At 41.4% G+C, this 13,833-nt stretch overlaps 1 protein-coding gene across 1 annotated transcript in view; it reads left to right on the top strand.

Annotated features, from left to right (window-relative positions):
- The window catches only part of fat2 (FAT atypical cadherin 2), a 102,587-nt gene that overhangs the window by 67,234 nt on the left and 21,520 nt on the right, over positions 1 to 13,833 (top strand). The window contains exons 12-17 of the mRNA XM_059990504.1: positions 1,050 to 1,283; positions 3,769 to 4,158; positions 4,913 to 5,127; positions 6,846 to 6,983; positions 8,990 to 9,133; positions 12,988 to 13,185. Coding sequence (XP_059846487.1) covers positions 1,050 to 1,283; positions 3,769 to 4,158; positions 4,913 to 5,127; positions 6,846 to 6,983; positions 8,990 to 9,133; positions 12,988 to 13,185 — 1,319 coding nt within the window. The remainder of the gene's footprint in view (positions 1 to 1,049; positions 1,284 to 3,768; positions 4,159 to 4,912; positions 5,128 to 6,845; positions 6,984 to 8,989; positions 9,134 to 12,987; positions 13,186 to 13,833) is intronic.

Here is a 13,833-nt window from a genome sequence, read left to right as displayed (position 1 = left end):
ACGCATCTAATGAAAACAAAGGAACGGCAGGAACCAGTACAGTTTGACAACATCAGCATTTCAGGAGTTGCCAGTCAATGTTGAATTCAGCGACGGACTGTCTTTGGGACTCCAACTCAACGTTTTTCCTTGGGGTTTACTCCTGAAGTTTTCTGCATGAGTGGGAATAGCCGCGAGGCAGTGAGATCAGTGTTCCCCTTGTCCTGGATGATCTGCCGGCTGCCGCTGCTTAGTCCCATCTGCTCAAAGTGACAGGTTTTAAGGTGCCAGCAACCCACCTTTGCCCCTGCTGTCAGTAGAAACAGTTCTGCTAAGCCATACACTGGACTTGGTTGTCAGAGGCTTGGACACTATTGGGAGCATTTAATATGTGGAGAGCTTATCCCCATTACTACACCTGTCTATAACAACCTTAAGGAACCAAATACAGATGGCAGATGATTCAGGGACATTTTGGAAGATCCTAGATATGTACATGGATGATAGAAAAATGGAGGACAGTGTAGGGGGGTAGGGTTAGATTGATGTTAATGTAGGTTAAAAAGTCACACAACAATGTGGGTCAAAGGGCCTGTACAGTGCATAATTTTCTATATGCTACAATAAGACCAGGAGAGTTCTCCCTACTAAGCCGGTCAATATTTATCTTTCAATTACAATTTTTGAAACAGGTTACCTGATTAAAATCACTAAGCTGTTTGCGAGAGTTTACCAGACACACATTAACCACTGTTTATCTGCATTACAGCAGGAAATCTGATAAATAAATACTACAACTCCATCAAAAGCCTGTGATATTCCAAAAACAATATGGAAGTATCTATATGAATATAGATATTTCTTTCACAATAATCCAATGCACCCTGAAGGCAACCTAGCAGTCCCAGTTGTGTGCAGTAAACTCAATACAGTCTGAGGATTGAATCTGAACTTTCCTGTTTGACATGGCTGGTTTTTATAGCAGGTGAACTTGCTTGACTCATCGGGGTGTTGTTAAAGAATTGAATAGCAGATTATTGTACTAATTCCTGTTTTTCTGCTCTCCTTAGGGGAACTGATGACAGTTGATTCTTTGGACCGTGAGAATCAGGCTGCGTATAATCTGATTGCCAAAGCGTCTGATGGTAGTGGCCTGTACTGTGAGGCAGATATCAACATCGATGTACAGGACGTAAATGACAATCCTCCCAAATTCTCCGCTACCCAGTACGCTGTGTCCGTCTTTGACAACACCACTACTAAAACACCTGTGGCAGTTGTCCATGCCAGGGACCCTGATATTGGTAAGTGGATCAGTCCATGTGTTGGTTCTGAGGGAAGGCTCCCAAATATCCACTTATTGCATCAACATTTGGCTTTGTAAGTCAGCCCGGCACTCACCTGTGCAGTTCAAAAGCCTGGTACTTAGATTTTTGGGCATGTAGTATGTGTTTGGCCAAAGAGAGCAATGGACTAAGTGTGCTGGATATATGACACAAAACAGAAACAGCTGGAAGCATTTGGCAGGCCCCATAAAATTCTAATACAAGGGAGCATAATTTTACGGAGTTCGAAGGAAAGTATAAGGTGGGGGGGGGGGGTGAATGCCAGAGGTAAGTCTTTTACACAGAGAGCGTTGATGTATGTGGAATCCCCTGCTAGGGGTGGTGGTAGAGGCATATACATTAGGGGCATTTAAGAAACAGTTAGATAGGCTCAGGGATGATAGAAAAATGAAGGGTTATGTAGGAGGGAAGGGTTAGATTGCTCTTAGAGTAGGTTTAAAATTAAGTATAACATTGTGTGTGAAGGGTCTGTGCTGCGCTACAATATGCTTTAAATTCTGTAGAAATCATGGAGATGCCAGCATCAAATGTTTCTTCAGAGCTAAGTGCCAGACAAAACAAAAAATGCCAACAGTGTTTTCACTGGAATTTTGATGTAAGATGACCTGATTCCTAATTATTATTCAGTTATATAAAAGTAAGCAATAATAAGCCTTCCCTTACTTTGCTCTTGCATTAAACTTAGTGTTTACTTTTTATATTTCTCCTTTGAAGAAGGATCTGCACCTGAAATATGTCCCTTCGCCCCACTGACTAACCTGATGTATACGCCTGAATGATTTTGTTGTTGCTTGAGCTGAATAATTATTGCTGAATTAGTGGAGTACTGATTGCTAAATCTGTATGTAGCTATGTTGTCCCCATGGTTTCTCATTCAGTCCTGTCAGTTTCCAAATGAGTATGCAGAATTCAATCTCAGCCAATTTATATTCTAAGCCTCCAAGGCATTATATGAGAAGCCAAGCTCCATTTGATCCCACGAGTGTTTTTCTAGATCTTTCTGATATCTGGGGTTGCTGGAGTATTACCCTCAGACAGATGCTGTTGCAATATTTAATGGCAATTTTGTATCACATCTGAAATTTTGCTGGTAAGTCATTTCCAGAATAGCAAAGAATTTATCGCACAGTGTAAGAGCTATCGCTCTAAGGAACTTGCTGACAAGAGGTTACCATTATTGCCTGTAAGAAGTTTGTATGTTTACCCTCTCTCTCCTCCAAGTGCTCCAGTTTCCTCCCACATTCCAAATACGTATGGGTTAGTAGGTTCATTTGCCACGGGTGTAATTGGGCACCATGGGATTGTTGGTCTGGAAGGGCCTGTTACTGTGCAATATCTCTCAATTTGGGTGGCGGGGTGGAGATGCTTCTCTGCCAAAGGAGATGTAAGGTGCTCCTCCCCTCCGCTAGCCTGCAGGTCACTCTTGGGCAAGGTGTAGCACCTGGGTCACATGAAGCCATGGGAGCAGGTGGTGGATGGTTGTATGAGCAGCCGGTGCATATCACAAGTCCTGGATATGTGACCACTGACACCAAGCACACAGTCTCTGAAGAGTATTGATAATGGCTGTGGCCACATGTCTTGTAAAGACACTGCCCAGGAGAAGGCAATGGCAAGCTACTTATGTAGAAAAAATTGCCAAGAACAGTCATGGTAAAAGACCTTGATTGCTCACGTCAAACAGCACTGCACATAATGACGATGAATTTAATATAAAGGCATTCTTCCAACATGATTTGTGGGTGTGAAATGGCTTTTTATCTCAGAGGGGGTATACAAAAATGAATGGATCTCCCATGACATATTGATGCAAGCATCAGGTTAAATACTTAAAGATAGGCTTGCGATGGATTTGCAGAACCGTGGATGCCCTCTGCAAGTGGCTTAATTCTCGCTGCCCTTGCATTGCAAAAATGCCTGGAGGAGTTTGTGTTTGAGGTAGTGGAAGGGTCCATACTGTATGGTGTACACAACTAGCTATTTAGTAAACTCCCTACCTTTAAAGGAGTGATTGTATAGCTGCAGCACAGTGCAGACTCTTCGGTTCATGATGTTGTGCCGACTTTTTAATCTACACTAAGTTCAGTCTAACCCTTCCCTCTTACATAGCTCTCCATTTTTCTGTCATCCATATACCTATCTAATGAACCTGCAAGATGCTCCGTGCACCGACTACTGTGTTAAAAATCCACATCTGGCATTCCCCTTATATTTTCCTCCAAGCAACTTAAAATGATGCCCTCTGTTATTAGCCAAGTAAAAAGACTTGGCCTATCCACTCGATCTATGTCTCTTATCACCTATACTCCTCTGTCAAGTCACCTCTCATCCTTCTTTGCTCCAAAGAGAAAAATCCTAGCTTGCTCAATCTATCCTCATAAGACATGGTTTCTAATCCAGGCAGTTTATTTTTTGTTTCTAACCTTGTTTTCTTGGTCAATAGGTGTCAATGCAGAGGTCACTTACTCCTTAGTGGAATCAGCAAATGACTTCTTCTCCATTGATGAACTCTCCGGTGTGATATACCTGGCAAAATCATTACATAAGGAGCAGCAGAAAACCTTTAACCTTATTGTTCAGGCCAGAGATCACGGCCTTCCGCGGAGCCTTTCTTCATTTGCCAGTGTCGTCGTTTCAGTCATTGGGATTGAAGAGTTCATCCCTGTCTTTATACAAAGGGAGTACATTGCCACGGTCCCAGAGGATGTGAGCAATGGAGCACAGATACTTAGTGTGTCAGCGTTAACCCGAGATGCCAATAATAATGCACAGATCCTTTACACCATTACCAATGGCAATGAGCATGGCAAGTTCCGCATTGATTCTAAAACAGGTAAGCATATAGAGCCTAATATTTATTTAATGAAAATCATTATGTAGTTCAGTGTAGTACAGAGTCATGTACTCCATTATTGAAGCTGCTGTTCTGCTGTTTAATTATTGAGAGGTTTGTTGGTAAATATTCTAATTGTCTTTAACCCAAGGGACACCAGTAAATCCAGTGTCACATTCACACAGATACTTTACTAAATTATATTACTCGTGGAGAACTTTAAGAAGTTCTGAGAGATTTGCTACTGTTCATTATAAATTCATATTATTTTGAAATCATACAAGTAGAGTGAAGAAATTATAGTTTTTTTTCGGTCTATAAGTAAATCTATTGGTGTTAATCATTTTCGAAGAACGAGCGATAACTTAAGTGCAAGGCCAGAATGAAATGGTTGGGGTTGGAGGCAAGAGAAGGTCTGGTTCGGCTCGCTCAAGTCTGTGCCGGACTGAGGCAGTAGCCTGCAAGTAGTTTAACTTCTGAATCGGCTGAGTGATGCCTGACATTGTGAACGTCAGTTCTGAATGCCATTTGCTTGTCTTAGTGTTTGCATAATTTGTGTTTTTTTGGCATGTTTTTCTCTCTGCACTCTGGGTGTTTGATGGTCTTCTTTGGTTTCTGATGGGTTCTATTGGGGTTCTTCATTTTGTGGCTGCCTGTGAGGAGACAAATCTCAAGGTTGTATAAAGTATACGTACTTTGATAATAAATGTACTTTGAACTTTTCAATAAAATCCATGTCCATTCGTGTCTTTAGGAGCCATGTACGTGAATGGGAGCTTGGACTATGAATCCTGCCAGGAGTATTATCTGTCAATTGATGGCAACAGGGAGGGGAAGCCTTTGCTCAGTGACACTACGACGGTAATCATCAATGTCACAGACGTTAACGATAACCCTCCCACTTTTGGCTACAGTGTCCAAGCTGCCGACATCAGTGAGGATGCTGCACTGGGAGAAATGGTCCTTAAAGTAAGTGGTAAAGAAAATCTGTACAATTATCTTATAACCTTATAGACTCACACGTGAGAAAGAAACTGTTGTTAAAATATATCATAGATAATTTATAGCTATAATAACGCATTTTATCCTCCTGATAAATTAGTTTGACACCAGTTCCACCCCATGTGCCTCAAGCATATGATCAGCTCAGGTATGTAGGATCTGGCTTGAAATCCATAATCCTACACCCCTTGTCTTGTTACTGCACAGAAGGCAAATACCTTATCTATTAAAGATATTTAATAGTTATTCTCTGCTAAATTCCGGTCTTCTAAATTAACTTAGATTTAATTTAATTTTATTATTTTTATATTTTTAGTATTTTAATATATATACAGTACTGTTCAAAAGTCTTAGGCACATATATGTAGCTACGATGTCTAACAATTTTGCGCAGTACTGTACTTGTCAATGTGGAGCAGGAGGCAGGTTTGTAATTCTGGTGGGAGCAAAGGAAGTTGGGAATGGTGAGGGTGGAGCACCATGGGAGGGGTGTGGGATAGGTGGCAGAGACGCAGTCCTAAGGGCGGGTGGTGGGTGGCCTGAGTGCAGACACACCCAGCCCTGAGAGACCCGGCAAAGTCATTTGTTTCCAAACAATTGGTTTATTGATCATTACAGAATGTCTCTCTAGTGCTTCCCACTCCCTCCCCTCTCCTTTCCCCTTTTCCTATCCATGACTACCCTCTCCCTGCCCCCTTCCCACTCTCACTCTATCATATAAACCCATTTCAGAATCAGGTTTATCATCACTCACATACATCAGGAATTTTTTTTTGCAGCAGTACAGTTCAATACATAAGGTTACTACGGTACTGTGCAAAAGTCATAGGCACTGTACCCATATATTTGTGCCTAAGACTTTTGCATAGTACTGTATATATAATTTCATTTATTTGTTTTATTGAGGAATGTGTTTGGTTGATGATGCAACAGTCTTCACAGAGATTGAGTCCATTCTGAACCTTCTGCTTAAGATTATGCCTCGCATTATTTTTAAATTTCCTAATGGCTGTTAGATATGTGGGTTACGGTCAAAGGAAAGAATGAGTGGAATCACTTAGCATTTTAGTACAAGGATGATAATTAGGTGCATCTAAAATCAAACTTAGCAGAAATAGTGAAGAAAACTGCCAATGTTTACAAAAAGATATCTACCAGGAAACACAATAATGGTTCCATACTTACTTCTTATTCAGTGTGAATTCCTGCCAGCTCCTATCTCTTCCACACTGAGGGTGATGAGCTCCTTTCATTAGGCACTAGGAGATATCATTTTCAATAACCAACAAAGTGAACTTAAGACTGCACATAAATTAGAATATGATATAGTTACAATTATATTATAACATAAACAGAAGCATCTACCTTAAATACAATATGCAAACAATACATACACATTTATGCGTCCCCATTACTAAAGAAATTGAATATTCTGTTGTAAATGGAGGGAAAGGCACCATAAAGCCAACCTGAGTTCAGTTTAGAACTTGATATGAGGATATACCGTGGAAGACGCTCTGCACAATGGCAGCAGAATGACAAGGCAATGTTTGTGAGTAAGGAGTGAGTTTACTAAGTTCTGGTCACAATGGCAAACAATAGAACCGTTCACCCATCGAGCTATCAACAGGAGAGGTGTTCTTCTATTTCAAACACATGAAAAATATTCTCTTGTGTTTTCTCAGGTGACAGCTTCTGACAAAGATGGACCCCTCAACAACCTGATCCATTATTCAATACTAAACGGAGATCTCAACCAGCATTTTACTATTAACTCAAAGAATGGGGAGATTTTGTTATCACAGCACCTTGACAGGGAGGAAGTAAGTACGCAGACTTTCACTGAAAGACTAGGAAGTAGAGTGAATCAGTTCATGTCCTTCAAAGGAATGATTAAGTGATAGTCTGTATGAGAATATTGCCCCTTTCAAAGTTCAAAGTAGATTTTATTATTGAAACACATATATGTCACAAGTACACCCCTGAGATTTATTCTGCAACAAATCTGTAGAATAGTAACCATAATTGGATCAATGAATGATGAGCCATAGTGCAGAAGACAACAAACTGTGCAAATGCAAATATAAACAAATAGCAATAAATAACAAGATCATCAGAAAATAAGATAAGAGTCCTTAAAAGTGAGATCATTGGTTGTGGGACATCTCAAAGGATGGGCAACTGAGTGTAGTTATCCCTTTTATTCAAGAGTCTGATGGTTGAGCGGTAGCAACTGTTCTTGAACCTGGTGGTGTGAGTCCTGACACTCTTGTACCTAATGGCAGAAGCGAGAAGAGAGCATGACCAGGGTGGTGGGGATCTCTGATGATGGATTCTGCTTTCCTACAACAGTGTTTCATGTGGATATGTTCATTCATTGGGAGGGCTTTACATGTAATGTAATGGTTCGAATCCACTACCCATGTTTGGAATCATGGAGTCGAACTTGCAGTGGCCAGAAAAATTCTCTGAGCAACAGATTTAAAATCATAAGCAAAAGGAAGGGATTAAGGTGCTTTTCTGGCAAATTGGGACAGTTAGAGAGATAGGAACCTCCTGCGTTTACTGAAGAGTTCCGCATGATTTTCCCAATTGCTCTAGGTTAATATTCTTGCATTTGTTTTTTTCAAATGAGAGCAGAATTCCTAGTGTATGAGCATATTTCAAGCTGTCATGATAAAATTGGTATCTTTTAAGGTTACCTGTGGATGTGAGTCAAATATTTTAAGGAATCTTCAGAGTACAGCGATAAATTACATTCCCATTACATTCCAACATTTTGTTTAAGTGTTGAGGGCATTCTTCAAATGTTATTGTCATGGACAATGGATTTAGTCTTACAGTTGAAAGGTTCCATTGTCAATGAAAACAGATGTTTCTGTACTCATTATATAAAAAAAAATATTGGCCCATATAAGTGGGGCTTAGTTCAAGGCATTCTTACACTGGCAAGCCTCCAGTGTTGCTAGAGTGATCAGTCACCTGTATAATGAATACTGACAGATGCTTGGACTCTAGGAATGTCAGACTACCTGAGTTTACTTCTGAACCTTATTATTGAACCTGTCTAGAGCAGCCAATAGGATCGGGAGTGTTTGGATGATAGTTCCCTTTCACTACACTGGACTGGTTGAGAACAACCCCAACAACTTGTCTCCATTCCAAGTGCAGCTGAGTTAAATCAGCGCAGACTGATGAAACTTGCAACTTTCTAATTGCTTTCAGAGCCTTACTGCAACACACAGTACAATGGAACCCAAAGGATTCCTTTTCATTTCTCAGCATGTGCAGTATAATAGAAATATAAGTACTTGATAATTACAGTTTTATATTTGTAACATGTTCCGTGTCAGCCACCAATGGCATGAGCATCAATTTCTCTAACTTGCAATAATTTTTCATCTCTCCCCCTGCTCTCTTTTGCCATTCCCCATTATGGCTCCGCTCATACCCCTTTCTCCTTCACCTTCCTCTGTTGCGCCTCTTCCTTCCCTTTCTCCCATGGTACATTATGATCTCCTATTCGATTCCTGCTTCTTCAGCCCTCTACCTCTTTCGCTTATCATCTCCCAGCTTCTAACTTCAGACCCCCTCACCCAGTTTCACCTATCATCTGCCAGCTTGTACTCTTCCCTTCCCCTCACCCGCTTCCCACTTCCTTTCCAGTCCTGATAAAGGGGATCTTGGCCCAAAACATCAACTGTTTATTTCTCTCCATTGATGCTGCCTGACCTGCTGAGTTTCTCCACCATTCTGGGTGTGTTGCTCTGGATTTCCAGCATCTGTGCGATCCTGTGTGCTTATGACGTATCCTCTGCCTTTTCCACAGATATCCAGTTACTCTTTGGTGGTCCGGGCTACGGACAATGGTGTACCTCCACTATCCAGTGATATCACTGTAAACCTCCAGGTTTTAGATGTGAATGACAACCCTCCCACATTTTTTCAATTCAACTATAGCGTGGTTATTCAGGTAGGAATTAATGGCTTATTGTTATGACTTCAGAGAAATATTTGCACAATTGCCTAGAAATTACTCAATCTTTTAATGAGTAAATTGCTCTTGGAAAGCCAAATTCCCCTAATTTCAAATATTTGCATACATTTTTGGCATTGGTTTCACCCACTGGGAAATTTCATGGGACATATACTCCTTTCCTTGCCCCCATTATCCAAACTAATTACCAGTTTTATTTGTCTATCATATTTCAAAGCACAGCATGGCTACAGAATAGAAAGAGGTTATTTGTTCATGAAAAGTCTTTATGAGCTCCCTATGAGGACCAAGCACTCCCTTATACTCTCTCCATAACCTGCAAATCGTTTCCTTTCAGAGGGTTACTCAGCTCCCTTTAGAACACCATGCCTACGGCTACGTCCACACAATGCCGGATAAATCCATAACCGAAGCTTTTTCTCTTCGTTTTTACTCTCCACACACACTAAAACGGCGTTTTCGTCCCCGAAACCGGAGCTTTTCAGAAACACTTTCCAGGGTGGGTATTTTTGAAAACACCGCTCGGGCAGATCAGTGTGGACGGGGTAACCGGAGAAATCTGAAAACACTGTCAGATGGCAGCGTGCCATTTCATTGTTTTCTTGAACGCAACCTAACAATTTCAGAACAGATGGCAACGAGACTGAAGCCAGAAGAGTTAGAAATGTACTCACCAAATACTTTGACCCATAACTTACTGAATAAATAAATATACTGCCCTGTTTTCAGTAAGTATACTGAATAAATAAGCAAACTTTGCCCTGTTTTCTGTCCTTGCTCGTATGAAGGTGGTTTACCTATTTATGCAAGTACTTCTCTGACAATAGATGTGTAACAGCCTAATATAACATTGTATGGAAATACAAGATAACACAGATGCAGACATGCTTTACACATTTAACAAGGGCTTTATTAATGCAACAGAGTTCGTCAGTTTTTCAATGTTCGTTGTCAGCCAAGTCATGCTGTCCGTGAACTCCCTGTCGGTTGCCTCCATACGCTCCAGTATTTGTTTTTACTTTTAAATCCTCCTGCGCGAGAGCCAACAGCTGCCTGCCCATCGTTTAAGTTTTTCTAGTCTGTAACTGAACAAACATGTACCATCTTTCACAGCGAGATTCAACACCAAACATGTCACTTGTTTTCGGTAGATGTGTCCTGCGCATGCGCTGTAGGAGGAGATTCGCCAAAATCTCCGTTTCAATGTGGACAGAGATATTTTTAAAAACACATAGTGTCGACATCTATCATTTTTACGTGAAACCGGCATTTTCAAAATTATCCGGTCTTGTGTGGATGAAGCCAAAATCCGCTTCCATACTAACACAATCTCTGCCCACTTGCTGTGTAAGAAAGCTTTCCTCAAGCCACTTTTAGCTCTTTTACCAATCATATTCATTGTGTGCACCCTAATTCTTGGCCCTTCCACCAGGGAACGATCTGTGTCCATTTCTTGTGATAATTAATTTGATAGCTTTAAATAGCAGTGGCAAATCCTCAAGCAAGCTTCTCCCCTCCTCCATTCTTAGGAGAACAGTGCTGTATCCTAAATTCTGCCCACCCATGGGTGCTACAGTAGTTGCTGCCTCACTGCTGTAGTGACATGACCCTTGGTATGGTCTGCGTCAAGCCTGCACATTCTGTGATTACAGGAGTGTCCCCTGTGTGCTCTGGTTATTTGCTTGATTTAGAGATACAGGCCCTTCTGGTCCAATAAGTCCATGTTGCCCAATTACACAAATCTGAGCAATTAACCTACTAACTCGTACATCATTTGAATGTGGAGGGAAACCGGAATACACGGGGAAAACCCACATGGTCACGGGGAGGTCACACAAGCTCCTTACAGACACTGGCGGGAATTAAACCCAGATTGCTAGCATTGCAATAGTGTTAGACTATCCTCTAGGCTACCATGCCACCTCAGATCCCCTCATTTCCAAAAACATAGAGTTTGCTACATTAATTGGCCACTATAAACTGTGCCTATCAGAAGTAGAATTATAGAGGAGTGGATGAAAATGCGGGATCGCTGCAAATGTGTGGCAAGGGGTCTACAGAGACTTCCTGGGCTGTCTCCATAACTGTATGACACCATAACTCTATAACTTTATAGAACATAGAACAGTACAGCACAGTACAGTACAGGCCCTTCGGCCCACAATGTTCTGACCCTCAAACCCTGCCTCCCATATAACCCCCCGCCTTAAATTCCTCCAATTACCTGTCTAGTAGTCTCTTAAACTTCACTTGTGTATCTGCCTCCACCACTGACTCAGGCAGTGCATTCCACGCACCAACCACTCTCTGTGAAAAACCTTCCTCTAATATCCCCCTTGAACTTCCCTCCCCTTACCTTAAAGCCATGTCCTCTTGTACTGAGCAGTGGTGCTCTGGGGAAGAGACGCTGGCTGTCCACTCTGTCTATTCCTCTTAATATCTTGTACACCTCTATCATGTCTCCTCTCATCCCCCTTCTCTCCAAAGAGTAAAGCCCTAGCTCCCTTAATCTCTGATCATAATTCATACTCTCTAAAACAGGCAGCATCCTGGTAAATCTCCTCTGTACCCATTCCAATGCTTCCACGTCTTTCCTATACTGAGGTGACCAGAACTGGACACAGTACTCCAAATGTGGCCTTACTAGAGTTTTATAGAGCTGCATCATTACATCGCATCTCTTAAACTCCATCACTCAACTTATGAAAGCTAATACCCCATAAGCTTTCTTAACTACCCTATCTACCTGTGAGGCAACTTTCAGGGACCTGTGGACATGTACTCCCAGAACTCTCTGCACCTCCACACTACCAAGTATCCTGCCAGTTACTTTATACTCTGCCTTGGAGTTTGTCCTTCCAAAGTGTACCACCTCACACTTCTCCGGGTTGAACTCCATCTGCCACTTCTCAGCCCACTTCTGCATCCTATCAATGTCTGTCTGCAATCATAGACAACCCTCTACACTATCTATAACACCACCAACCTTTGTGTTGTCTGCAAACTTGCCAACCCACCATTCTAACCCCACATCCAGGTCATTAATAAAAATCTCAAGAAGTAGAGGTCCCAGAACAGATCCTTGTGGGACACCACTAGTCACAGCCCTCCAATCTGAATGTACTCCCTCCACCACAACCCTCTGCCTTCTGCAGACAAGCCAATTCTGAATCCACCTGGCCAAACTTCCCTGGATCCCATGTCTTCTGACTTTCTGAATAAGCCTGTACATGTCGACTATAAAAGTTTCTTTATCTTTTTTTATTTCTTTTTATGAATAAGAGGAGAATCAATTACCTTTCTCTTTAATATATACTATTAGATTAATACTGTTTGATCTTGATAATGTTTTTTCCTTTTATTTGAACTGTTATTGATATAGATATTTGTGATAATTCTCGTCTTGTATGTATATATATGTACTTTTTAAATTAACTAATAAAAAGATTGATAAAGAAATAATTTTTTTTGTATCGTCCTCTGGGACATGGATAAATCTCCTCACTTTCTCCATATGTGAATGAGTGTTTTATAACGAGCGTTTCATATTCATCATAATAGGCGGTTCTGGGAGAGAATGGGAACAGTAGTATTCAAAGGCAGATGATTAAGCCCAGGTGCCGTACACACCTGACTGATTGCATGACTAAATTACGAGGAGTGATTGCCAAAAACTGGATGGCAATTGTTCCAGGCATTTAATCTGTTCCCCTTATCCATGGCTGAATGCAAGAAGCCAGTGAAGCAACAATGACCCGTTTTCCACAAGAATTCCATTATCTCAAGTTCAGAAAGTTTTGGAAACTGTAATGCTGTTTCTCCATTCTTAGGAGAATGAGGAAATTGGCTCCAGTGTGCTCCAGCTGTTGGTGATAGACAGAGATTCGGCTTCCAATGGGCCGCCATTCCTTTTCACTATCACTGCTGGAAATGAGGCCAACAACTTCCACATTGACCAACATGGACTGCTGAAAACTCAAGCTCGTCTCCAACAGAGAGTGAGAGATCAATACATTCTGCAGGTCCAGGTAAGTTAAGCGAACACCTTTCATTTTGTTTAATGATTTACATGGTACAAACTGCTAAGGTAAAAGTTCCAAGTTCAATTCAAATTTACCATCAAAGCACTATGTCACCATATACACCATACTTGATAATGGCAGAATATAGTAGTAATGGTAAGACTCTTGGCAGTGTGGAGGATCAGAGGAATCTTGGGGTCCAAGTTCATAGGACACTCAAAGCTGCTGAGCAGGTTGACCATGGGGTGAAGAAAGCATACAGTGCATAGGCTTTCATCAACTGTGGGATTGAGTTTAAGAGCAGAGAGGTAATGTTACAGCTATATAGAACCCTGGTCAGACCCCACTTGGAGTACTGTGCTCAGTTCTGGTCGCCTCACTACAGGAAGGATGTGGAAACTATAGAAAGGGTGCAGAGGAGATTTACAAGGATGTTGCCTGGATTGGGGAGCATGCCTTATGCGAATGGGTTGAGTGAACTCAGCCTTTACACCTTGGAGTGGCAGATTATGAGAGGTGACCTGATAGAGGTGTATAAGTTGATGAGAGGTATTGATCATGTGGATAGTCAGAGGCTTTTTCCCAGGGCTGAAATGGCTAGTACGAGAGGGCACAGTTTTATGCTGCTTGGAAGTAGGTACAGAGGAGATGTCA

The sequence above is a fragment of the Hypanus sabinus genome, chromosome 15, assembly GCF_030144855.1.
Source record: "Hypanus sabinus isolate sHypSab1 chromosome 15, sHypSab1.hap1, whole genome shotgun sequence".
Lineage (NCBI taxonomy): Eukaryota > Metazoa > Chordata > Chondrichthyes > Myliobatiformes > Dasyatidae > Hypanus > Hypanus sabinus.
The sequence above is the reverse complement of the archived record's forward strand: the minus strand, read 5'-3'. Positions and strand labels throughout refer to the sequence as shown.